The sequence below is a fragment of the Myotis yumanensis genome, unplaced genomic scaffold (genome assembly GCF_028538775.1).
Source record: "Myotis yumanensis isolate MYYU_CA2020_CCGP unplaced genomic scaffold, mMyoYum1.0.hap1 SCAF_5, whole genome shotgun sequence".
NCBI lineage: Eukaryota > Metazoa > Chordata > Mammalia > Chiroptera > Vespertilionidae > Myotis > Myotis yumanensis.
In genome coordinates, this window is record NW_027223756.1 from 20,168,412 (window position 1) to 20,193,337 (window position 24,926).

Here is a 24,926-nt window from a genome sequence, read left to right on the forward strand (position 1 = left end):
ACTTAGTTGGTGTCCTCAGCTGTAAAATAAGACCTCAGAGAGTTTAGTATTGTTGGTCACTCTCCACCCCCACCCTCTACTGTTGAACAGATACTAGAAGGTTCTTGTATAGAATTAAAATGCCTTTCCTTTAACTTCCTCCAATTCCTTCCAAAACAAAAAATAAGAAACCTGCCTTAGGCACATATTTTGGAGTGGTGTTTCTGGCACTAATGATTCCATTACACATGTGGCCCTTGGAGTTGGAAGACATGGTTATGCTTCATAACAATAAATAACCGACTTAATGTAGAATTGTGAATCCCTAGTTAAGGGCCAGCAATTCTAAAAGTGTCAGGTGGGCAGCCACCTGTGGCACAAAGCTTGGTTCATTGGAATTGCTCAGCTTCTGGAATCTCTGTCTCATGTTTTTAGAGGGAGACCCCTTGGGCCAGTTTGGCATCAGCCAAGTGGGAGATGAATGGAGTATTTTCTCGAGGAAAACCCTGGACCGTGAGCACATAGCCAAGTACTTGCTCAGAATCACAGCTTCTGATGGCAAGTTCCAGGCTTCAGTCATTGTGGAGATCTTTGTCTTGGACATAAATGATAACAGCCCTCAGTGCTCACAGGTGAGAGCCTGGTAAAGGGTTGGGTGGTGGGAAGCTGGAGTGAAGCACAAGAGGAAGGAGAAGGACTCAGGGGACCGTCTCTGAGACTGGCCATCACTGACTACACCGGTCCTTGCTTTTCCCCGGCTGGCCTCAAACTAGTTCCTTGAGCAGGGATCATTCTAAGTAATTCCTTGGTCTTCCCATAGGGATGTCATCAAGCTCTTTAGGATCCATGGTCTATGCCTCTGCCCCTACACGCCCTACAAAGGACTATTTCTCTGCAAAACATGCCCAGAAATAAAGTAACTTCTTCACTCTCCAAGCACAACCTGCCATGCCGAATGGGAAACCCCTTCCATGGCTCAGTTTGTTAGCATGGATCCTTATTATCAAATGCATCCATAAAGAAAAGACCTGCCTCCCGAGACACACTGCACTGCCCCCCATGCTCATATATGCATATATGCCCACTTCTGCATGGGTAATACATGCCAACACAGATAACTTCCTCCTGGTTATAGGTATTCACAAACATGCAGGCAGGGCAGTTACTTTTCTTTTTTTAAAAAAATCTCACCAGAGGATATATTTTTCCATAGATTTTTAGAGAGAGTGGAAGAGAGAGGGAAAGATAGAGAGAAATATTAATGTGAGAGAAACACGTCGATTGGTTGCCTCCTGCACTCGCCCTGACCAGGGCCCAGGCCCAGGCCAGGGAGGAGCCTGCAACCTAAGAACGTGCCCTTAACTGGGATCGAACCCAGGATCCTTTGGTCCACAGGCCAATGCTCTATCCACTGAGCAAAACTGGCTAGGGCAAGGGCAGTTACATTTTTGATAAGGAATATTTCCCTAAGGTCCTCATATAATTAAACCGTAAAGTCTCTCTGTGTGTGTTTCTGTCTCTCTCTGTGTCACCCTGCCTCTCTCTAGATCTAAATGAATCTCCCACAATTCCCCTCTTCTTTGTCTTCCATCTCCAGCTTCTCTACACTGGCAAAGTCAGTGAAGATATATCTCCAGGACACTTCATTTTGCAAGTTTCTGCAACAGACTTGGACTCTGATACCAATGCTCAGATCACATACACTCTGCATGGCCCTGGAGCAGATGAATTTAAACTAGATCCTCATACAGGTGGGTTTCCTGAGCTACAGGATTGAACCACTTATTTATTGAATACCAAATGCCCAGTATTATGGTAGGCTCCTTGGGGGAAAGAAACAGGAATTAATTTATCCATCCATCCATTTATTCAGTAAACATGTATACTGGCACAATGTGCTGAGCATTGAACTAGATGCTGGGGACATAATGAATAAACTAATAAGACAAAGATCTAGGCTTTATAATCTAATAGGAAAGGCAGTCATTGAATCAGTGGTTTGAAATGTGCTGAGTTAAGGAAAAAAAATGCAGGGTTTTAAGGAGAATTTTGATAGGAGAACCTGACTTAGGCAATTAAGTAAAAGCTCTCTGAAGAAAGGCCATTTTATGTGAGACTTGACATAGAGGAATTAGCCAGGGGATAAAAGAGTAGTAAGTAGTAGGGACAAACAAGACAGAAGGAGAATTTACACAAAGACCTAGTTTTTGCAAAGAGCGTGCACATCAGGACCTGATAGAGGGCCAGAAACTGGTGCACTGAAGGGGAGGAGACAGGGCAAAGGATAAGACCCTCAGGAGAGGGCCACCAAATCCACCTTTAGAGCCACTGAAGGATTTAGGCAGGTGAGTGTCAAGGTCAAAGATCTGCAGACTGGGGATAAAACCTGTATTATTGTAAGGATCAGAGATAAAGTATGTGGAAGCCTAGCCCAGGTCTGGCACATAATAAGAATTCAACAGATGTGGTTGCCATTGTCATTATCATTAGTTAGGGGACAAAGCAGAGAGCAGGAAGCTGAAAGTCCTGAAGGACAGACTGGGAATCCCTGGGAGAGGCTGGGCTGTGAGAGTTTGGTAAAGACAGGATGGGGTCTGCTTCCTTTGGAAGAGCAGCCCACAAAGGTAGGATCCCTGTCCTGATGTAGGGGAGTGTGTGGGGATGGGCAGCACAGAGGGGCCCGGTCACGATGGGCCAGCTGCCAACACTTGGCTTGGAACCAGTAGCTTTGGAGATTCCTGAGCAGGGAGGTGGCGGTGAGAGTGGTGTCCCAGGAAGCTGGCTGAATAGACAGGAGACAACATTGTCCTTCCTGACTCCAGAATGGGAATGCTGAGTCACCCCAGGTGGGTTACCTGATCTCTTTCTGCTGTTGTTTGTTCAGCTGCAGGATGATTAGTGGGGTGAAAAAAAGGGGGGGGGCTGGTTTTTCTCAATATGGAAATAATACATGTTTATTGTACAAAAATTCAAACAATGTAGGCGTATATTATGCAGAAATTGGAAAGCCTACATAATAATTAGCCTCTCCCCCAAAGATAAGCACTCTTGGTGTATAGTCTATTAGATTGGTTTTCCATGCATCTCCAAAATCTCTATACAGAATTCTATTTTGTGACTTGTTTTTTTTCACATAACAATATCTTGGAGAAATTAGCAAGACAGTATGTAAAGCTCTATTATAATTCCTTTTTGGTTGCACAGCATTTTACTGTATGGCTAAATCATAATATATTTAACCAGTCTTTTTTGAAAAACATATAGGATATTTTCAGTATGTTGCTATTATAAACAATATCTTTATTGGGCTGAATATTCTAGAGGATATATTCCTAGAAGTGAAATTGTGGGCTAAAGGGTAAACACAGTTTATGTGTTGTTAGAAATTGTCTAATTGCTCTTTTGAAATGTTATGCCTCTTTGCAGCTTGTTGGTATGGATGTCAAGTTGGTGATGTGGTGGTGGAGTGTGTTTGGGAGGATTAGGGAAGTGAGCAGGTATTGGGGGAGGGGAGTGGCTATAGGCTGGCCTTCTTTTCTCCCCGGAGAAAGCTTACCTGCTGCCATTTCTCTGGACAGGGGTGCTGACCACACTCACAGCCCTAGATCGAGAGAGGAAGGATGTGTACAGCCTTGTTGCTAAGGCGACGGATGGAGGGGGCCAATCTTGCCAGGCAGATGTGATCCTCCAGGTGGAGGATGTGAATGACAACGCCCCCCGCTTCTTCCCCAGCCACTGTGCTGTGGCTGTCTTTGACAACACCACCATTAAGACCCCCGTGGCCGTGGTACTGGCTCGGGATCCAGACCAAGGTGAGAACAGGAAGGCTTGGAAGCCATTTGCTCATGGGGTCACCTTGAGTGAGGGTTTGGCTCTGTGTGTTGCTCTGGGATTGGTAAGGACTGTGCCTCCTCACTGAGTTTATGGACACTTACAAGTGGAAAATATTCACAAACTGTATACCTCAGTGCTATATGACAAAAGATTTTGGCAATTTTTTTGAGGCTAGTACAGAGCATTTCAGCCTCATTGTTTCTCATTGCCACTTAGACCTGGAGCCCTTTCAATCCTGCCATTTAACCTCAAGGGCATTTTGAATGTCCTTTATTGGGTTGATTATTCTAGTCTAGAGGATATATTCCTAGAAGTGAAATCTTAAGTATACTAATTTAATCTGAAGTATACCAATCAGAATTATTTAACTGATTAATTTGCTATAAGAAAGGAATTTGGGGCACAAACTCCATTAAGCCTACTAAATTCATTGATCACTTTTCTACACAATAATGTGGAATTCTTTTCAACATCTTACATTTTCATTTTAATGACATCATTTTCATTAGATTTAATTCTTTTCCTTTTAAAATTTACAAGGCATATTGGAATCATCAGGGAGTATTTGTTCCATATTGTGCCAATTATAGCTTCTGCCATCAAGTGTTTTATTGTGATTCTACACACACACATACATATACATGGGGTGTCATGTGTGTGTGTCCAATTTTTCTTGAGTCAAATTTTATAATTGAGGTAGGGTAAAAAAAAAAAATGCCCTGGGGTCAAAAGTAGTCAGATCAACATAGGATATGATAATGTTGATGATGATGATAAAAGTGGGATCAAAATATTCTCTTTTGTTTGACCCCAGTGAAGTAAATTGAAGACTTCCTAGAGGAAGTGAGCTTTAGCTTGGTGATGAAGGAGGTGAGAGATTTTGGAGGGACACAGGGGTACTAGGAAGGGCAAATAGTGCAAACGCAGCGAATGGCTACAAGGCACTGCAAATGCTCAATTAGCCAGTGCTTGCTCACCTCCAGGGGCAGGAAGCTCCCTACTTCCTAGGCAGCCCTTTTTTCCATGGTGCCTCAGATAATGATCAAGTGCTACCTATTTGGAGCTGACAATCATTAGTCCTGGTCCTGCCTCTGTGGCCACACAGATCTCCCAGACCCTAGCCCACGACAGCCCTTCCAAGACTAGGAGGTGGCGACTTCAGCCCCAACCTCCCCTTTCAGGGTGGAGGAGCCCTAGTGTCTCCAGTCACGTGTTTCCAAACCCACCATCCTCACAGGACACATCCTCTGACCTTGCACCGTTTACCATGAACTGTCCAAATGCCCTCGGTCTCCCCCACAGGCGCCAACGCCCAGGTGGTTTACTCCCTGCCGGACTCTGCCGAAGGCCACTTTTCCATCGAAGCCACCACGGGTGTGATCCGACTGGAGAAGCCCCTGCGGGTTGGGCCGCAGGCAGCACTGCAGCTCACCGTCCGTGCCTCTGACCTGGGCGCCCCGATCCCGCTGTCCACACTGGGCACCGTCACGGTGTCCGTGGTGGGCCTCGAAGACTACCTGCCCGTGTTCCTGAACACGGAGCACAGCGTGCAGGTGCCCGAGGACGCCCTGCTCGGCATGGAGGTGCTGCAGCTGGCCACCCTCACCCGCCCGGGGTCTGAGAAGACTGGCTACCGCATGGTCAGTGGGAATGAGCAGGGGAGGTTCCGCTTGGATGCCCGCACAGGTGAGAGAGCACTGGAGGCAGCTCTGGCCCTGGTCTTGGCCAACTTTGGATTCCTCACATACAGGGTGTATCTGCCCCACGCAGCTCCTCCCAGTCCAAACTCCTTTGGCCCTTTCTTCACTCTGCATCTCTCCAGGTGCCAGGTCCCTTCTGCACCCCAGGGCCAGCTTATGTGGCAACTTCCCTTATTCCCCACATCCCCACCCAGCACCCTAAGCAATCCACTCACCTCCCAGTTTTCAGCTTCAAGATTTCAGCTCAGTCCCAGCCATAGGAGACTGAGGCCACCCTCCATTCTTGGCTGCAAAGATATAAGTACTTAGTGAAATGTGGGGCTTAACAGCCCAGGACAAGGCTGCCAGCTTCTCTCCTGGAGCCCTCCCCAAATATCCTGGCACTCCTGATTTCTCCTTATTCCAGTGAAGAGAGAGAGAGAGAGAGAGAGAGAGATAGATAGAGAGAGAGAGAACTAAGAAACGGTCTCCCCTCTTTGCTCCTAGCCATTGAAGAGTCTAAATCAGGCTCACGGAACCTCATGGAAGGGCCTGAGAGGTTCCCAGGGCAACCCACACCCATGCGAGTCCTCCCAATAGTACCCCTGTAGTAATGCGATCTGCCTCCTAAAGCAGCCCCTTATTGTTGAACAATATTTTCTTTTAAAAAAAAATAAATTTTTTTAAATTGATTTCAGAGAGAGGAAGGGAAAGGGAGAGAGAGAGAAACATCAATGATGAGAATCATTGATCGGCTACCTCCTGCATGCCCCACACTGGGGATTGAGTCTGAACCCGGGCATGTGCCCTGACCAGGAATCAAACCATGACCAACTGGTTAATAGGTCGACACTCAACCACTGAGCCACACCAGCCAAACTTGAACAACATTTTCTTAAAGATTGTATTATGAAGACTTTAAACAAATACAAAATAGAAAACAGTATAAACCAGTGGTCGCCAACCTTTCGGACCTCACGGACCACGAGTAGTCCGCGGACCTCTGGTTGGCGACTGCTGGTATAAACTACCTGTTCCCATCACCCAGCTTCAGGAATTTTTAGCACACCAGCTGGTTTCATCTTCACCCGTCACCCTCCCACGTCTACCCATAGCTGAGTTTATTAAAGCAAATCCCAGACATCATATCATTTAGATACTTCGGTGTGTATCTCTAAATGATAAGAGCTCCTTTATAAACACAACCACAATACCATTATCACACCTAAAAGGTAATTCCTTAATATAGTCTAATACCTAGCCAGATAATTTTTTAGATTATCTTATAAATGCCTTTTGAAGTTAGTGTGTCTGTCAACAGCCCCCAAATGTTCACATGCATTTCATTTATATGCAAAATCTTAAGTCTCTTTCAATATCTGATGTTTTCCTTTCTATCTTTATTTCCCTCTGCCATTATTTAATGAAAAACTTGGGTCATGTGTTGGTCAGAAGTTTTTATATTTTGGGCTGTACCCTTATTATGTAATAATCTAACACGTCCCTCTAGCCCTTATAGGTCTTATAAATGACATTGGATCAATGATCTTCATCAGGTTCAAGCTCAATTTTTTGGCAACAACTCTTTGTAGATGATGTTGGGCTCTCTTTTCACTATGTCTGGAAGCTGACTGGTTCTTTTTTCTGAGGTTAAGATTGGCCATGGGCTTGGGGTTGTCAGCCTGATTCATCCAATATAGAGTTCTTCATCAGTTCTTCCTCTAAGGGTTTAGCATGCTTTGATGATTATTTCCTAGGTATATTATTTCATTTGGAGCTGCAAAATGGTGATTTTTCTAACCCAATCATTCCTCATTCATATACTAACTGGAATTCTTTTATAAAGAAGAGTTTTCCACCATTAACTATTTGCTTATCTAGGAGTGGCAGAAAAACCTATTCTTTTATTTTCTAATTTTTCAGAATAATACGTCTATGCCCTAACAATTTATTGAACAACTTTGGGTATTATATGGCTCTTTATAATTTAACTTCTGTCATTTACTAGCTGAGTGAGTTTGAACAGGTCACTTAGCTGTTGGGAGAATCAGTTAATTCACCTACAAAATGGGAATCACTCTTTTATGTTCCATTGGGTTCTTATAGATATAATATAGGTAGATTTAATACTTCAGACTTAATGAGATCTCAATGAAATATTACAGAAAGAAATCAGGGAAACACTGCCATTGAGAACAATAATAGGAAAAATGAGAGAAGATGGAGGGAGAGAGGAAGGTAATGAGGTAGGGTAAATAAAGATAGAGGTGAAGGAGGGGATGAGAGATGATGGAGGGACTGAAGGAGGAGCAGAAGAAGGAGACGATGAAGGAGGTGATGGAGGAGATCTGTCTCTCCTAACCTATTGAGCTGCCTCTCCTAGGGTTTGGCTCAAGGCCTCTCAGCCCTCTGCCTTTATGTTCCCAACTGCCTCGACGCTCATCACCTTCTCTCCCCCATCCCACCCACCAGGGATCCTGTACGTCAACAAAAGCCTGGACTTTGAGACAAACCCCAAGTACTTCCTGTCCATCGAGTGCAGCCGGAAAGGTTCTTCTTCCCTCGGTGACATGACCACAATTGTGGTCAACATCACTGATATCAATGAACACCGACCGAGATTCTCCCAGGATCTGTACAGCACGAGGGTCTTAGAGAATGCCATCGTGGGTGACACTGTGCTCACAGTAAGGATCTACAATTTTGCTGTTTGGGGGACCTAGACTCTGGGGTAACCCTTATCTCTCTCTTCCTGGTCATTCATGAGCATGAATTACTTTATCAATTAATACACCACAGACTTGACTCTGACTTGCAGCCACTCAGTCAAACCATTTCCCATGACAAAATGTCTCAGGGACATGTTTAATAAGATCTAGATCAAGTACTGGCGGAAGAGGGCTCTGGAGAAGACCCAGAAGACTATTAGAGGGTCCAAAGCCTGAGAAAGGCCTGGTCACAGCGCATGACAGGGAGTGTTGGTATAGGAGGGGAAGGAGTGGACATCAAATAACACCTCTTCACATCTAAGCGTGTAATTGTTCCCAATGCACGAGTGAAATTCTTCATGCCCATAGTCAAGGTTCTCTATGACCCCTCTTCAGTCTGCCTTCCAGTCTTATCTCCTTCCACTCCCTGACGTGCACCCTATGCTCCAACCACATTGGAGGATGTACCTTTTCCCACACACCCTCTGCACTTTCACACCTCTGGGCTCACATTGTTTTCTCTGCTTGGAATATGGGCTCCACTCCCAGAAGCTATCCTTCCTTCAAGGCTTCATGAATCCTTTTCTAATCTCTCCAGATGGAATTTATCACTGTGTTTTCTATGCTGATCAGCTTTCTAAAGTTGATCATATCTTGCCCACAAGTTAGAATTAGCCATAAAATTAGATATTAAGCTTTTTGTGAGCATATTTCTTTTGCCATATTCCTCACCTCCTAGCACAGGACCCAGGAACCTATTGGTATGGGTCAATGAGTAAATGAATTAATGAATGGATAGATGAATGAACCATGGCATGCTGAAGTCCATACCAAGATATAAATAATGAATTCCTTTGGCAAGGATGACTGTGGTCCAATCATTGGGGAGGGGACATATCTGTTCCCCCTATACTCCCAGAGGCCAAGATTCCTTTCTGGTCCCTCTTGTCCTTCAATTCACAACCATCACCCCCTTCCATTGCAGGTGTCAGCTACTGATGAAGATGGACCCCTAAATAGTGCCATCACCTACAGCCTGGTAGGAGGGAACCAGCTGGGGCACTTTTCTATTGACCCCAAGAAGGGGGAGCTACAGGTGGCCAAGGCCTTGGATTGGGAACAGGTGAGTCATGTGGGAGGGGCCCAATCTGAGTTCCTCAAAGCAGATTATAGCCCTACTACAGGTCCAGAGTATGAATTGTGGTCAACACCCCATCCTGACACTTCTCCAGACCTGCCCTCACTTGTTTTCTCGGTGGGGCTTCTATGGCCTTTGAGGCCAGAGGCAGGAGAGGGACTGAATGACCCTTAACCTTCCCTGGAGAAGCTCAGGTCAGCTTCTCACCACTGACCAAGGATCATCAGATCATTATAACAAGTTATCATTTTCAAGCACCTGTGCTGTGCCAGGAACTTTTTACAGTCATTGTGCCATTTAGTCCTTAAAATAATCCAAGGAGGTGGGTCCTGATATCATCCTCACCGAAGTCTGGTCACTTTCCCAAGGTTTCACAGTTAGTAAAGGGTTGGTCTGGACATTAATTATGTCTGCCTAATTCCAGAACCTAGGTCCTAAAATGTTATGGCAACGAGGGATGGATATAGGAAGTGTCTCTATCTTATTTTTCTGAAAACATTAATGGTAAATCAGGGGGTGGGATTGAGGGGTCTCATTGCTAGCTCTTCACTGGGCATCCTGCTATGTAGACTTCTAGCTATTCCCTGAGGCTCCGAGCCACAGACAGCGGGCGGCCCCCACTGCATGAGGACACAGACGTCGCCATCCAAGTGGTTGATGTCAATGACAACCCACCAAGATTCTTCCAGCTAAACTACAGCACCTCTGTTCAGGTACGCGTGGCCTTCCAAAGGCATACGGAACCCACCCTCCCTTCATTTCCCTCCTGGAGGAGACTGCTCACCACTGGTGTCAGTCTCCCTGAACAATGGCTGTGACCGTGCACTGGTCTAGATTGACAAAGTCAGCAACTAACTCACAAGCAGGCAGAATGCATGAATGACAGCTCAGGGTGCAGGCATGGCCTGGGAGCAGCCAGAGTTCTGAGGACACATCCCAGAAAAGGGGATGCAGAAAGCTGTGAGAGGAAGAACTGGGGCTCATCTTGCTCTTTGATTTCCTGTTACTCTCGGTCTAGGAGAATTGCCCCATCGGCAGCAAAGTCCTGCAGCTGATCCTGAGTGACCCAGACTCCCCAGAGAATGGCCCCCCCTACTCATTTCAAATCACCAAGGGGAATGACCGCTCTGCCTTCCGAGTGACCCCAGATGGATGGCTGATGACCACCACATACCTGAGCAGGAGAGTCCAGGAATGGTATCAGCTTCAGATCGAGGTGAGGGGAGTGTTGGGCCGGTGGCGGTGATCATAGGGACAATAAATGTGCTGGCAAAATCACTACCAGGCTTCAATTATTAGAAAAAAACGAAGAGCTCTTATTATGTGCCAAGCACTGGGCTAAGTGCTAAACAAGCATCATTGCAGTAAGTCTTCACAACATGCTTTAGGGAAGGTATTGTTATAACCCCCACTTTATAGATGTGATAACTGAGGTGCACAGAGGTTAACTGACTGGCTCAGAGCAATACTACCTGTAAGTGGCAGAGGTGGATTGCTTCTGACCCAAAGACCCAAGCTCTTAATTTCTGCTCTTCTCCCAGGCAGAACACCCTCAACCTGACTCTCACTCCTTAAGGTTGGTCAGGACAGCTCTCTGAACCTCAGTCTTTAACAAGACCTACCCCAGAGAATTGGTGTGGGGTCAAATGAGAGAACATATATACGTGTGTAGGGGATTTTGGTGTTATTGCCATGGGTTGTATGAGAATTACCCAGTGATAGTGGCCAAGATGGTGGTCAAACACTACTCTCCCATTTCATTCCCCCCAAATCCTTTTCCTAAATCTCAAGTCTAGTGGACCCTGATATTCTGTGAACTTCTCTAGGGTCAGGATGATGTATTCATCCATTCAGCCAGTCAACTAGTCATTCATGCATTCAGTCTTTCAACAAATATTTATTGAGCACCTATCATATGTTGAACCCTATGCTAGCTTCTAGTAAATACAGCAGGGGAAAGAAGTGAATGGTTCCTGCCCTTGTGGGCTTTTGATTCTAATTGTGGAGATAAACAATAAGTAGATGAAGAAAGAAAGTGATGAGAGGCTCCTAAGGCACAGGAAGATACATATTCAGAGGGTGGCTGCCCTCATGAAGAAGGGACATTTTGAGCTGAGACCTGAGGAGCCAGCTATGTAAAAAGTGGGCAGGAAAGTGTCACAGACAGGAAGGTCCTGAGTTGGAAAAGAGCTTGCAGTGACCTGAGATGTGGCCATGTGGTCAGAGCATTGTGAGCAATGGTGGGAATAATCCTGAGGAGATGAGCTGGGCAGGTGATAGAGGCCTCATAGCTTGAGTGACTGTATTATTTAAGATCCAAAACCAGGATGCTCTTGAGAGTGAGAGAGGCACTAAAAATAATTAACTGATAACTGATCTACAACAGGTGAAAAATCAAACTGTCCTGGGCAAACAAAGAGGTATAATCATCCTAATTACAACCCTTGACAATACTTTTAGATTCCAACCTAAGTGCAGTGAGAAGTGGTTGAAGGGTCTCAAACAGGGAAGTGACCCATCTTGTGTCTCAGGAGTTCTTTTTGCAGCTCTAGAACAGGGGCGGGGAACATCTGGCCCATGAGCCGTAAAAGGCCCAAGAAATCATTTGGTCTGGCCCTGCCAAGACATTAGGGGTGAGTTATTAAATGTTTGACCAAATAGAGCAGGCTAATTTTTAAATTGATAATTTTGTATGGCCCGAGGATGATGTTATAAATATCCAAATGGCCCTTGGCAGAAAAAAAGATTACCCACCCTTGCTCTAGAAAGAGCAAATGAAGGGGGCAAGAGTGGTTGAAGGATAACAATGAGAAGTCACTGTTATAGTGGAGATAGTGGTGCTGAGACCTTGAGATGATGATGAAGTGGATAGATTTGGGACAAGTTTTGCATGGAAATAAACATGAGTTGGTGAAGGGCTGGATATGGGGAGAGAGAGAGAAAAGAGAAGCATCAGGGATGAGTTCCAGGTTCTTGGCTCCATGAAGACTGGGTGGTTGGGCCACTTCTGAGACGGGAGAGACTGTGGGGGATGGGAGAAGTACGCGTCTATGGGGTAAAATGAGGGCTTTGTTTTGTGCATGTTACTTTTTAGGTGTCCAGGAGACATCTAAATGGAGGTGTGCAAAAGGTAGTTAGGAGTTGGAGTCTGTAGATCAGAGGATAGGTGTGGGCTAATGTAGAGGATGCTCAAAGCCAAGGGCATGGACGTGATTGACCTCTGTATCTTGGCCCAGATAAATCTCTCAGTAACGATTGGCAGCATCACTATTTCTTTGACTTGTCCTGCATCTCCACTTCCATTCACTGGGAGGCACTATAAGCCAGCAAAGAAACAGGCTATGGACACAGGCAGGAGTTCAGATTCTGCTCGGGCCTTATCTGCTGTATGGCTTTATATATTATACTTGGTAGTAGTATTGTTGTTGCTAGCCTTGGAGTGCACATGGACAAGATACTACTGTAGGGAAAATTGGAGACCCTTGTTGACAATTGAGAAAAATGATAATGTTGCTGAGGAGAGGAAGGAAAACTTCATCTTTGCTAAGTCTGGGCAAAAAGTTGCAGGGACAGCTTGGTAACATGTGAAAGGAAAATGCATTTTTTATTTACATTCCTTTCCTTGCTTCAATGAAGTCATGTCACCGCCTTGCTTAAAACCTTCAATAGCTTTTCATGGCTCTGACATAAAATGCCACCTTGTGCTCCTCTGCCCATCAGTGACCGGGTCCCTGCTTTTCTCTCTCTCACCCTGTCTTCTGCTCTGCCCACTCCTCTGGCAACAGTGGCCCCTTGCTGTTTTGTTAAGCACACCACATTCTTTCGTACCAGAGAGTTGTTCCCTGTCCATCACCTCTTGTCCTCCCCTCTTCTCATCCCTCAGGATTCAGCTCAAGTTTCACCCCTTCCAAGAAGAGACGCCTTCTCTTCCACCTGGTCTTTCAATCTTCAGATGTCTCTGCCACTTCGCTCTGTTTATTTCCTCCATAGTACTTTATCCAAGAGTGACATCCTCTGGTTTATTTGGCAACTTACTTATTGCTCTTTTCTCCTGATCACAGCAGAGGGCCTGGCCCATAGAAGGCACTCAACAATTGCTCGCCCCAACCCTGAGCCCAATCACAGAGTAAAAGGGAATCCCAGAGAAAACCTCCTGAGGCTGATGGGGGCCACGAGGGATGCACACTGGAATCGCTAAGAGGCCTTTGATGACTCACTTAGACAATGAGAGAAGTTCAAGAGGAAGGAGGTGGATCATGTGGCTGGAAGGGTTTAGGGAGAGGCTCAGAGCAGTGTCCAATGAGGAATTCGAGTTTAGTTTTACTGTGTGGTGCAGGATGTAACTCCCTCCACAAAACCTTCAGTGCTAGTATTTTCTTACTCAGATGCGACAGCATGCTGAGGCTGCCTCAAGCAGAGAGACGTGATTCCCCATGGAGGCAGGCAGCCTGTTGGGGCCACAGTCCTATGGTAATGCCGTGCTTCCCTCGCCCACAGGTATCAGACAGTGGCATCCCGCCCCTTTCATCTTCCACATCTGTTAGAGTCCACGTCACGGAGCAGAGCTACTACCCACCCTCTGCCCTCCCATTGGAGATCTTCATCACCATCGGGGAGGAGGAGTTCCAGGGTGGCATGGTGGGCAAAATCCATGCCACAGACCGAGACCCGCAGGACACGCTGACCTACAGCCTGGCAGAAGAGGAGACCCTGGGCAGGCGCTTCTCAGTGGGTGCGTCCGATGGCAAGATCATCGCTGCCCAGGGACTGCCTCAGGGTCGCTACGCGTTCAATGTCACAGTCAGTGATGGGACCTTCACCACCACTGCTGGGGTCCACGTCCACGTGTGGCACGTGGGGCAGGTGGCTCTGCAGCAGAGCATGTGGATGGGCTTCTACCAGGTCACCCCAGAGGAGCTGGTGAGCGACCACTGGAGGAACCTGCAGAGGTTCCTCAGCAACAAGCTGGACATCAAAAAAGCCAACATCCACCTGGCCAGCCTTCAGCCTGCAGACGCCACGGCCGGGGTGGATGTGCTTCTGGTCTTTGAGGGGCATTCTGGTGCCTTCCACAAGCTGCAGGAGCTGGCAACCGTCATCGCTCACTCAGCCAAGGAGATGGAGCACTCAGTGGGAATTCAGATGAGGTCAGCCATGCCTGTGGTGCCCTGCCAGGGGCCAAGCTGCCAGCGTCAAATCTGCCAAGAGACAGTGCACCTGGACCCCAGGGTGGGGCCCACATACAGCACAGCCAGACTCAGCATCCTAACCCCACGGCACCGCCTGGAGGGGAACTGCGCCTGCAATGGTAAGGAATGGGCCTTCCCCAGGGCAGCCAGCACTGCGGGCTCCACCAGCCTGACGCTAGGGCTGGAGAGCCCAGGGAGGGTCTGTGGGATACCGAGAGGGGAGCCTTAACAGGGCTAAAGACCAGGGACTACCAGAAGGCAGGTGTGGCCTCACAAACTCTAGTCACAGGATAGCACCCTATTCCTGGCCACTTTTTGGAATTTTGAAAATAATGGTAATACAAGAGGCAGTTTAGCATCATGGTTAAGAGCATGGACTCTGGTATCAAGCTCCCTGGGTTCAAATCTCAGCTCTGCCACTTGCTAGCCACGTGACCTTAAGAAAACTACTTAACCTCTTGTACCTTAGGGTTGTTATAGAAATTAAATAGCAAGTGTTTGCTTAGAAAAGTGCCTGCTACAGAAAGTGGTCAATAAACAACAGTTCCTAATACTACTACTGTTATTACTGTAGCCTGATGGTTACAACTTCAAGGTTTAGACTAGATAGCTTAGGTTCAAGCCCCAGCTCTATCACTTACTAGCTGTGTAACCTTGGGGGTTTATTAAAATCCTCTGGGCTTTAGTTTCTCACCCACAAAATAATGATAATATCATCATCTGCCTCCTTGAGTGGGTTTGGGAATACATTACGTATGAATATAAAAGCACTTAAACCTTGGCTGCCCATTATGAGCACCGCATGAATGGCAGCTGTCATTCAGTGTAGCAGTTGTTGCTATAAGTCAGCGGTTCTCAACCTGTGGGTCGCGACCCCTTTGGCGGTTGAACGACCCTTTCACAGGGGTTGCCTAAGACCATCCTGCATATCAGATATTTACATTATGATTCATAACAGTAGAGACATTACAGTGATGAAGTAGCAACAAAAATAATTTTATGGTTGGGTCACAACATGAGGAACTGTATTTAAAGGGCCAGAAGGTTGAGAACCACTGCTCTAAGTATTCTGCTATGTGCCAGGCTCTTTGTAGGTTACCCAAACTCAGTATCACCACAACCCTACGAAGCGGGGTCATAGCTCCATCTACAGTTGGAAATGAAGGATGGGGATTATATTATACTAGAGGCCCGATGCATGAAACTCGTGCAAGAGTAGGCCTTCCTTCCCCTCGCTGCTGGCACTGGCTTCCCAGGACCCAGGCTTCCCTCGTAGCCCTGGCTTCGTCTGGAAGGATGTCCAGTCTAATTAGCATATTATGCTTTTATTATTATAGATTGGTTTGCCTGAAACTGTAGCCTCCAACAGACTGGTTATTCAAGTACCTGTGCATCCCACTCTAAAGCCTGAGCTCTTTGCCCAGCTCTTCGGGAACTCAGTTTTCTGATGGGCTTCACCCGGTGCCCTGGCATTAAGACCAATGCACGTGAGCATTGGCAGCAAGAGAATGACCTTGCCCCAGCTCACATTGCCCCCTGCCTGGCATGGCCTACCCTCCATGGGTCCACCTGGTTTGACCTAGGGAATTCTTTCTTAGATGTGTGCACTTTCTCTGGGCCCACTGGATTTAGGTGAGCTACTCTCGGGGTGGGGGCTCCCTTCTGTGTCTCTTGCCCCAGAGTGGGTTGCAGGGAAAGTGATGGCTGAAGCTTCTCTCTGGACCATCTGGCATCAGACAGCAGAGGTTCTAAAAGTAAAGATTGTGCAAATTCACCCAGGAAGTGTGTTTTTAAAGAGACCTGCTCCTGGTGTCACCTCTAGACTCTTATTTAGAAAGTCTTGGGTGAGGCCTGGCATTGGCATTTGTGTGTGTGTGTGTTTTTGTTGCTGTTGTGTGTTTTTTTGGTCATTGTTGTTGTTTTTCATGGCATTGCCGTTTTTAACCTGCACCTCAGTCAATGCTGAAGCCAGTGGTCCAAGGGATGCACTTAAAGAAATACTAGATGGGCTGGCTCACACATCACCAGAATCACTTGGACAGAAGTTTTAGGTGATAAAAAAAAATCTTATGGAAATAGGGCATACAGAAAGATCCTTGTGTCATAAGTGTACAGCTCAGCAAGTTTTCACAAGCCAAATACACTGGTGTAACCAGAACCTAGATCAGGAGTCAGAACATGACCAGCACAGAAACCTCCCCTGGCCTCTCTTCCAGTCGCTACAGCCATCCTGGGGAGAGACTGAAAATACAGACTCCCGTGTGCCAGCAGAACCACTGTGCTGTACTCTCCGAGGGGAGAGCCTGGCATTCCGTGTTTTAAAAGACTCCAGTTGAGGCTGATATTCAGCCAGGTTTGGGAATTCCTGACCTAGATTACAATATCCCATCCAATAATGAGCTACCACAATGGAACTGCCAGCATCAGAGAGGATTAGACCTACAGTATGATGGCCTCTTAGGATTTTATAATCCCACATGCCTCAGGCTTCTGGGTTCTTCCTTCTCCTTTTGGCCTTGTTCCCTCTTCAACAATTCCTCTTCCCTAAGTCTCAGGGTCTGTACCACTAACCCCTTCCCCTGACAACGATAAGCTTATTCACAGGGAATTGATATCTGAACTCAGTTCTGGGGAGGGTGGAGTTTAAAAAGTCTCAGGAGGGCAGTGCTTAAGATTGCACAGGTTTCCCAAAGGGGGTTCCACAGAATGTAGTTGCCAAGGGCTATGGATAAGTGGTCCACATAGAGGGTCCCATGGACAGATGAGCTTGAGAAATCAAGTGTGGGTGAAAGTTCAGACTCCTGTGCAACTGCATATCAGCAATTCTGCAGGGTTTGGAGTATGCAGGACTCCACAGAAGTTCTAGCCATGCGATCTATCACTTCCTTTATCACAGTGTCTCCTGGCCTCGCAGTGGCATTTCATTTGGGAAGTGCCTACCCAAATGGTTACACTCCTAATGAGGGAGATCTCTTGAGGCAAAAAAGAAACAAAACCAAAAACACCATATGGTGATCCTGAAATCACACAGATATGCAAAGTCCTCTCCAATTCTATTTCCTTCTTCCCCAAGTGATATAGAAATGACACAGAAACTATATAGAATAGAAATTTTTATTTCCACACATTTGAGTGATTATATTTCTGCCTTGATTCCTGCTTTGTTAATGGTTTGAGCTCACAGTTTCTGACCCAGGCTGGCACCCAAGGCAAATGTTCCTGGGGCCAAAGGAGGGTGTGCAGGGTGATAGCCCTTATCTTGCTGTGTGACCCAGGACAAGTAACCCCCAGCCTCGTTTCTCCATCTATTAAATGAGCAATGACTCTGCTGGCCGCCCAAGGGTTGAATGAGGCAATCGGTGCCAGGGCTCCATGGGGACCATTTTACATGGAGGTGACACCTCTGGTTGCTTTCACAGGTACTGCTGCAAGGTTCAGCGGTCAGAGCTTCGGGCGGTACAGTCTCCCAGAGGCTCAGAACTGGCACATCCATTTCCGTCTGAAAACACGCCAGTCACAGGCCATTCTCCTGTTCAGCAATGGCACAGTGTATGTCTCCCTGAAGGTAAGGCACCGACGTCATGGGAATGTGCCAGGCTGGGAGGTGGGGGCAGCATGAGCATGGCCAAGAAGGCCAATTTCTGCAAAGAAATCCCTGACTATTGGGTAAGGACACGAGACTTTCCAACCATGATGGCCAAAGCCACCCCACCTAGATATATGTCCAAGTACAACAACAGAGGTCGGGCTGTTCTAGGGGTTAACAGAGAGTCTCTGAAGATAGGAAGAGAGATGGGTGTGGCCACCTAGCCCTGGTGCTTCTATCACCTTTGCTGAGTAATAGAACAGTGTTTACCACTGGGGTGCTCAAGATGACAAACAGATTACATTACATGGGAGAAAATGAGTTTCCTTTCTAATGGTCTTTCAGTCCTTCTGCTTACGTCATCTAGAAAGTCTCAGTTTACCTTCCTGATTTTAACACCTCTAGCATACATTTCAGTATCCCACTCTGACAAAGAGAAACAGACTTGGGCTAGTTAGAATTTAATTCATCCAATAAATATTGACTGAGCATCTGCTATGTGACAGGCTCTGTTCTAGGTGTTTGGGTCTCATCAGCGAGTAAGACAAAAAAACCCTTAGAACAGTGGTTTCAACCTTCCTAATGCCGTGACCCTTTAATACAGTTCCTCATGTGGTGGTGACCCCCAATTTCATTGTTACAAATTGAACATAATTAAAGCATAGTGATTAATCACAAAAACAATATGTAATTATATATGTGTTTTCCAATGGTCTTTGGCGACCCCTGTGAAAGGGTCATTCGATCCCCAAAGGGGTCGCGACCCACAGTTTGAGAACCGCTGCCTTAGAACTTTCATCCTACAGGGCAGACTGACAATAACCATAATAACTCAGAAAATTATAAAGTTTGTCCAAATGTGGTAAGTGCTTTGGGTTAAAGGGGGAAAAGGTGAAGGGAAATCGGGAGTATGGGGAGTTACAATTTTAAATAAAGTGGTTAGGAAAGGCTTCATTGAGGTGGTAATTGAACAATAATTTGAAGGGGGTGAGGGAGTTAGCTTAGACAGCTGGGGGAACAGCATTCTAGGTCAAAGGAATAGTAATTGGCCGGAGATTCCTTACATGCTTAAAGCACAAGCCCGAGGTCTGTACAGCTTGACGGAAGTGAGCAAATGGGACAGTAGGAGGAGTTGAGGTCAGCGATGTAATGAAATGGGGGCGGATCTATAAAGGTCGCACAGGCCATTTAAGGACTTTGGCTTTTATTCTGAGCAAGATGGAGGGCCTCAAAGGTTTTGAGCAGAGAATTAACATATGCAGAAAGGATCCTCATGGCTACTGGGCTGAGAATAGATCTTGGAAGGACAAGGCCAGAAGCAGAGAGACCCAGCCAAAGAAGCAATAATTCAGGTGAGAGATGACGGTGGTTTAGATCAGGGCAATGACAGTGGAACTGGGAAGAAGGGGTCAGACTCTGGATAGATTTTGAAGGTAAAGCCAACAGGATTTCCAGATGAATTGAATAAGGGCTGGGAGAGGAAGCAAGGAGTAAGATTTTGGCCTGAGCAACTAGAAGGGATAGAGTTGCCGCCAACAGACCCGGGGAAGAATATTGGTAAAGCAGGTTTGGGGGGAAGATCCAGAGTTCAGTTTTGGACATGTAAGTTTGAAATGCCTATTAGACCCTCAAGTGGAGCTGGATAAACAAGTCTAGTGTTCGTGAGAAAGGTCTGGGCTGGAGATGAAGATCACTAAGGAGTGTAGATTAAAAAGAGAGAAGACCAGAGACACTCTAACACTGAGACGTAGGGGGAAGAGGAGGATCCAACAAAGGAGACTGAAAAGGAGCAACCAATGACAGTGAAGGAAAACTAAGACAGTATTGTATCCAGGAAACCAAATGAAGACCACGTATCAAGAAGGAAGGAGTGATCAGCTGGGTGATATGCTGGTGAGAGGTCAGCTAAGATGGGAAATGATTTTAATCACTGGATTTGGCAACACAGAGGTCACTGAATACCCTGACACCAGTAGTTTCAGTGTTGTCGTGGGTGAGGGTGGAATTTTGTTGCAAAAGAGAAGAAAAGAAAAAAAAAGATCTTTGGCAAGAGAAGTGGGATCAAGACAACTTTTAAAAAATAATATTAGAGCAATAATGTTTGTATGACAAGTGGGATGACCCAGCAGAGAGTGAACAAAGATCTAGGAAAGAGAAAGGAGAGTTAGTGAAATCTTGTCCTTGAAGAAGTAAGGGAGTGGGGAGATCTAGTACATGAATGGAGAGATTGGCTTTCATAAAAGTGGATCCATGTGATTATGAGTGTCTTCAAATCCTCATCTGATTTGTAGAATAAGAATGGGGAGGGAGGCATTAGGGATCTGAGGAGAGAGAAGTTGTAAAAACAGGCACATGGGAGAGTAAATGGACTAAGGAAGATAGTACAACTGTTTAGCAGCATGAAAGGCTCATTGGAGACTCATGGTCATGAAATTAAAGGGAGACCAATAAGTAAGCCTGTGTGTTTCTCTCCAACCAAATTCAGCTCCATGATGATCATAAAGAATAAGGGAAGAGTTGAGTTTTACCAATTTGTGGGTTTGCCAATTGAGTTCTACCAAGTGAGAGAGGGACAGGACAGCTGGATGAGGAGAGGAATGATGGCTTTGCTGAGGAGAAGAGAGACAGTGAAAAGATGGTGGGATCAATGGATTTGTGGTCCTGAGTAAAGTCAAAGGAATGATTTAAGGACAGTGTTTTGAGTTGTACTTATTTTGTCATTCTATTTTTCTATTTACTGTATACAAGTTTCCTTTTTACGGAAATAATGGTATAGGCAGTGTTGAATCAGGGAAAAAATCAGGAAGGTGATGTATAAATGGCTAACTCCTGAAAACACTGGGTTGTATCTTTAAATTTCACCCAGAAAAAGCACTCCCTACCCTACAGTGACCAGGAAAAGATTTGACCACAAATCAACCAACTTCGTAGGATGAGGTGAATTAAATTGTTTTAATCCAGTGGGATTTCAGACTTTTTGATTTTGGGACTTTTCACTCTCTTTAAAATGACTGAAGATCCTAAGGAAGTTTTGTTTATATGGGTTATATGTAGCTATCGATGTTTCCAATATTAGAAATGAAAACTGACAAATGTTAAAATCTTTATTTGCTAATTCATTTAAAACCAAGGAAGTCATTACATGTTCACATAAAAACCATATATTTAAAAAATAATTACATTTTCCAACAAAATTAAAAAGGAGCAGTGTTTTATAATTCTCTCTGATGTCTGGCTTAATAGAAGACAGCTGGCTTTTCATATTTACTTCTACCTTCGTCTGCTGTGATAGCACATATCAGAAATCTCCACTGTATATTTGTGAGAGTAAAAAGGGCAAATAATGTCTTAGGATTATTATGAAAGTAGTTTCCATTTGCAGAGCCCCTGAATAGATCTTGGAGACACTTCAAGAACTGCTGAACTGTTGTGTAAGGCAGTGGGAGTGAGAGGGGGGTTTGGTACCCTTGAAGGCCAATGTTCAGCAATGCAGAACACTGGAGAGGCCTGTGATCGAGAATCCAAAAGACAGCAAGGCATCTCTGGGTCTCAGTTTCCTCATCTGTGAAGTAGAGATGTTGTCCCTGCCCGGGCCATCCCATGGAGTGCAGTGAGGGAAAAATAAAACCAGAGACAGGAGAGCATTTTGAAGGTTTTTATTCTCTACAAACACAAAACTAAAACTGCCTTAAAAATCACCAGACACTACCCCTCCCACCCATGAAAATACAACCAGCATGCTTTGCCCCGGCAGCCTGTTGCAGGGCTTTCTATAAGGACTCCTTGGCTTTGCTGATGGCCATCTGGGTTTCCTTTGCAGCTGGTCCATGGAGTGCTCCAGCTGGAATACAGTTGCCCACGTGGTTTCAATGGAACGCTTTCCTCCTGGCCCCATGTGAATGACGGCAAGTGGCACTCAGTTCTGGTGAAGGAGACGGACACTTCCACTTGGCTGTTGGTTGACAGCTCAGGCAACGGCTCCCTTGTGCTCCCAGAGAACTGCCAGGGCCTGAGGCCCAAAAGAGACCTTTTTCTAGGCGGCTTTGTCCTCTCTCACTCTCCCCCGAACGTCTCCCAGGGCTTTGAAGGCTGCCTAGATGAGGTCATGATCAATGGACAGGCACTGGAGCTGATGGCCCATGGCAAGAAGGTGGCAGGCTTGCTGGAGAGGCAGGACCTCACCCAGTGCTGCGCCCACAGCCAAGACTGCAGCCAGAACCCGTGTCTCAACGGCGGGAAGTGCTCACAGGCCCTCGGGACAGGTAAGCACTTTGTATTTTCTGGCTTATTCACCAATAGTTAAAACAGGTATTTTCAGTAACTTTTTGCTGATTGAGTAGCTAAGGCCCATGAAGACACAGTATCCTGTTCTAACTCACCCAACTATTCAGTAGCAGGGACATAGCTGCAGATCTGAGCACTTCACTTTTTTGCTTGGAGCCTTGCAATGTCTTCCCCCTGCTGTTCGATAGAGTCCCAATTCCTAATTCCTGCATATGGCTCATACCTCCCATTCCCTGACCACCCCCCCCCCACCACCACCACCACCTTCTTCAGCAGGCTTGCCCACCCTACCATCATTTTAATTCCTGGGACTTGCCACACCCTCCACTCTAAGCCTTTACACACATTCTCCTCTGCCTGAAACACCTTCAGCTTTGCCCCTCTATCTTTCTGCCTGGTTAATCTTTACTCATCCTCCAGGTCTCAAATGAAATAGTGTCTCCTCCAGGAAACCTCCCCCAACACTTCCCTTTAATAAACTAATTTTTATGATAATTACTATTAGTATTGATCCCAATTTTGCCACTTACTGGCTGTGTGGCCTTAAGCAAATGCCATACATTCTTTGTGCCTCATTTCCTCACCTGCCATCCACCTGTACCTTCCCCTGATGAGGAGGATAACAGAAACCAACTTGGAGATGTCATGAGGGTCAAATAAGCTCGTCCATGAAGAGTCTTACTTAGAATCAGTGTTGTCTGGGTAAATGAGGAGGATAGGCAGTATTCTTGAGATGCCCACTCTCTGCAGGACTATAAGCTGTTTGAGGGCCAGGATCAAGCCTCCTTGACTAGCAGGGCATCAGTGGTCAAGATGGTATTTGGCCCTCAATAAATAAATGTGCACATGGGTGCCTGCAGACATGCTGAGGCCTCCCCTCGTCACAGAGGGCCTCTCCACCTGGAGGCCTGACTGCCAGGCCAGTGCACTCTCTCACCTCCCTTCCCTTCCTCCAGGCTATTCCTGCGAGTGTCCCCCACAGTTCTCTGGGAAACACTGTGAACAGAGAAATAACTGCACTTTGACACCTTGCCTGGAGGAGAACGGAAACTGCAGCTCCTCCCCTGAAGCAGTCAGGTAAGCACGGGAGAGGCCTCCTGCCATTGGCTCCTCACCCTGGATTTGGCGCCATTAGGGAATGAGCTCTGCTCTCTGAACTCTAGGGAGGCCGATGGGAGGCAAGAGGCTGAGTGCTCCAGGACCTGGCTTCTCCCTCCGACCACCTGCAGCAGAGCCTCTGGGAGAGGGAGGTGCTTGTTAATATTTCCCAGGCCCTATTCTGAACCTGATGAATCAGACTCCCCAGGCTGGGGCCCAGGAACCTGCACTTCTAACCAGCTCCTCAGGTGGCTCTGATCTTTGATAAAGTCTGAAAATAGCTCAAGCTCTTAGTCTTTTGCTCTGGACTGTGACTTCCCAGAAGCGACCTGGAGACAATGACCACTTGGTAGAGGTACTGCTGTGATCTCAAACCCCACTGCCAGCCACCTATACCTCATATTATGCTGGCTTGGGGGAGAAGGTAGAGGGGTTGCAAGAGAAGGAGAATCAGCTAAGAATCCTAGAGGTCAGAGGCTTTGGCAATCTGGTTTTATGGCTTCCCAACTTTTGAGCCTTTAAGAAAAATCATGAGTGAGACTAATGAAAAATGTACATTCCTAGACCAATTAATTCGGAATTGCTAAGGAACGAAACCTGGGATTCTCCTCTTTTTTTTTTTTTTTTTTTACAAACTCCCAAGGGAGCCCCTGCTGTCAGCCTGTGCATAAGGGAGCCACTAATTTTACAGATGGGGAAACTGAGGCCCAGAAGGAAAGAGCTTACCCAAGATCCTCCTGTGTGTTTATAACCCAAGTCCTCTTTCTTGGCAACTGACAATTCCAACCCCACTTCACTTGCTGCTCTGCAGTACACAATGCTCTCCAGCCGGCAGGTGTGTTGGGAGAACAGTCCCTGGCTGACAGTGGTGTTTGCATTTTAACAGAGGAACTTGGGGAGGACAACATTAAACCCCAAAGGGTAGTTTCAGGTACTGGGGGATGTTCGGGATCAGGTGGAATGGAGGGAGCCTCTCCCAATATCCCTTCAAAAGTGGACAAAGCCAGCCATAGACGTCTCCTAAGAGCCTTCCACCATGGAACACTAAGCTGAAGGTGACCTGAGAGGTCTTAGAGTTCCAGGTGCTCTCTCTGAGAAGCTGCCCAGTGTAAGGTCTGTGCAGAGCCATGTTGGGTCACTGTGATCTGCTGGTGATGCCCGGCTGGCATTGCTGGGTGACTGCTGACTTGTATTTGGGACCCTGACATTATTGCTGGAGGACAGCTAGGTATGTTGGCTGCCTCTATCACCATATATGGTTGGAAATCGGATGTCACTGGTGAAGAGTATATCCAATGTCGAGATCTCGTGGGTGAAAATAATGGATGTGCTCAGAGTCCAGATCCAACCGGTCATAAATGAGGGTGTAGCTGAGCCCTATGTGTTACTGGTAGAGGATGGAAAGTTCTGAAGTTGATTTGTTGGTATGTT

The 24,926-nt window shown here is 46.3% G+C and overlaps 2 protein-coding genes across 5 annotated transcripts in view; one reads left to right on the plus strand and one right to left on the minus strand.

Moving 5' to 3' along the window:
• FAT2 (FAT atypical cadherin 2) overlaps nucleotides 1-24,926 on the plus strand; it is a 69,726-nt gene that overhangs the window by 40,872 nt on the left and 3,928 nt on the right. For all 4 annotated transcript variants that reach the window (XM_070414560.1, XM_070414562.1, XM_070414559.1 and 1 more), the window contains exons 11-22: nucleotides 415-611; nucleotides 1,577-1,730; nucleotides 3,558-3,791; nucleotides 5,116-5,499; nucleotides 7,965-8,179; nucleotides 9,186-9,323; nucleotides 9,908-10,051; nucleotides 10,357-10,554; nucleotides 13,836-14,646; nucleotides 17,947-18,092; nucleotides 21,934-22,375; nucleotides 23,354-23,474. In XM_070414560.1, the coding sequence (XP_070270661.1) occupies nucleotides 415-611; nucleotides 1,577-1,730; nucleotides 3,558-3,791; nucleotides 5,116-5,499; nucleotides 7,965-8,179; nucleotides 9,186-9,323; nucleotides 9,908-10,051; nucleotides 10,357-10,554; nucleotides 13,836-14,646; nucleotides 17,947-18,092; nucleotides 21,934-22,375; nucleotides 23,354-23,474 (3,184 nt within the window). The remainder of the gene's footprint in view (nucleotides 1-414; nucleotides 612-1,576; nucleotides 1,731-3,557; nucleotides 3,792-5,115; nucleotides 5,500-7,964; nucleotides 8,180-9,185; nucleotides 9,324-9,907; nucleotides 10,052-10,356; nucleotides 10,555-13,835; nucleotides 14,647-17,946; nucleotides 18,093-21,933; nucleotides 22,376-23,353; nucleotides 23,475-24,926) is intronic.
• The window catches only part of SLC36A1 (solute carrier family 36 member 1), a 57,693-nt gene continuing 54,503 nt past the window's right edge, over nucleotides 21,737-24,926 (minus strand). Inside the window, exon 11 of the mRNA XM_070414565.1 lies at nucleotides 21,737-22,035. Within this exon, the coding sequence (XP_070270666.1) occupies nucleotides 22,034-22,035 (2 nt within the window). The 3' untranslated portion in view covers nucleotides 21,737-22,033. The remainder of the gene's footprint in view (nucleotides 22,036-24,926) is intronic.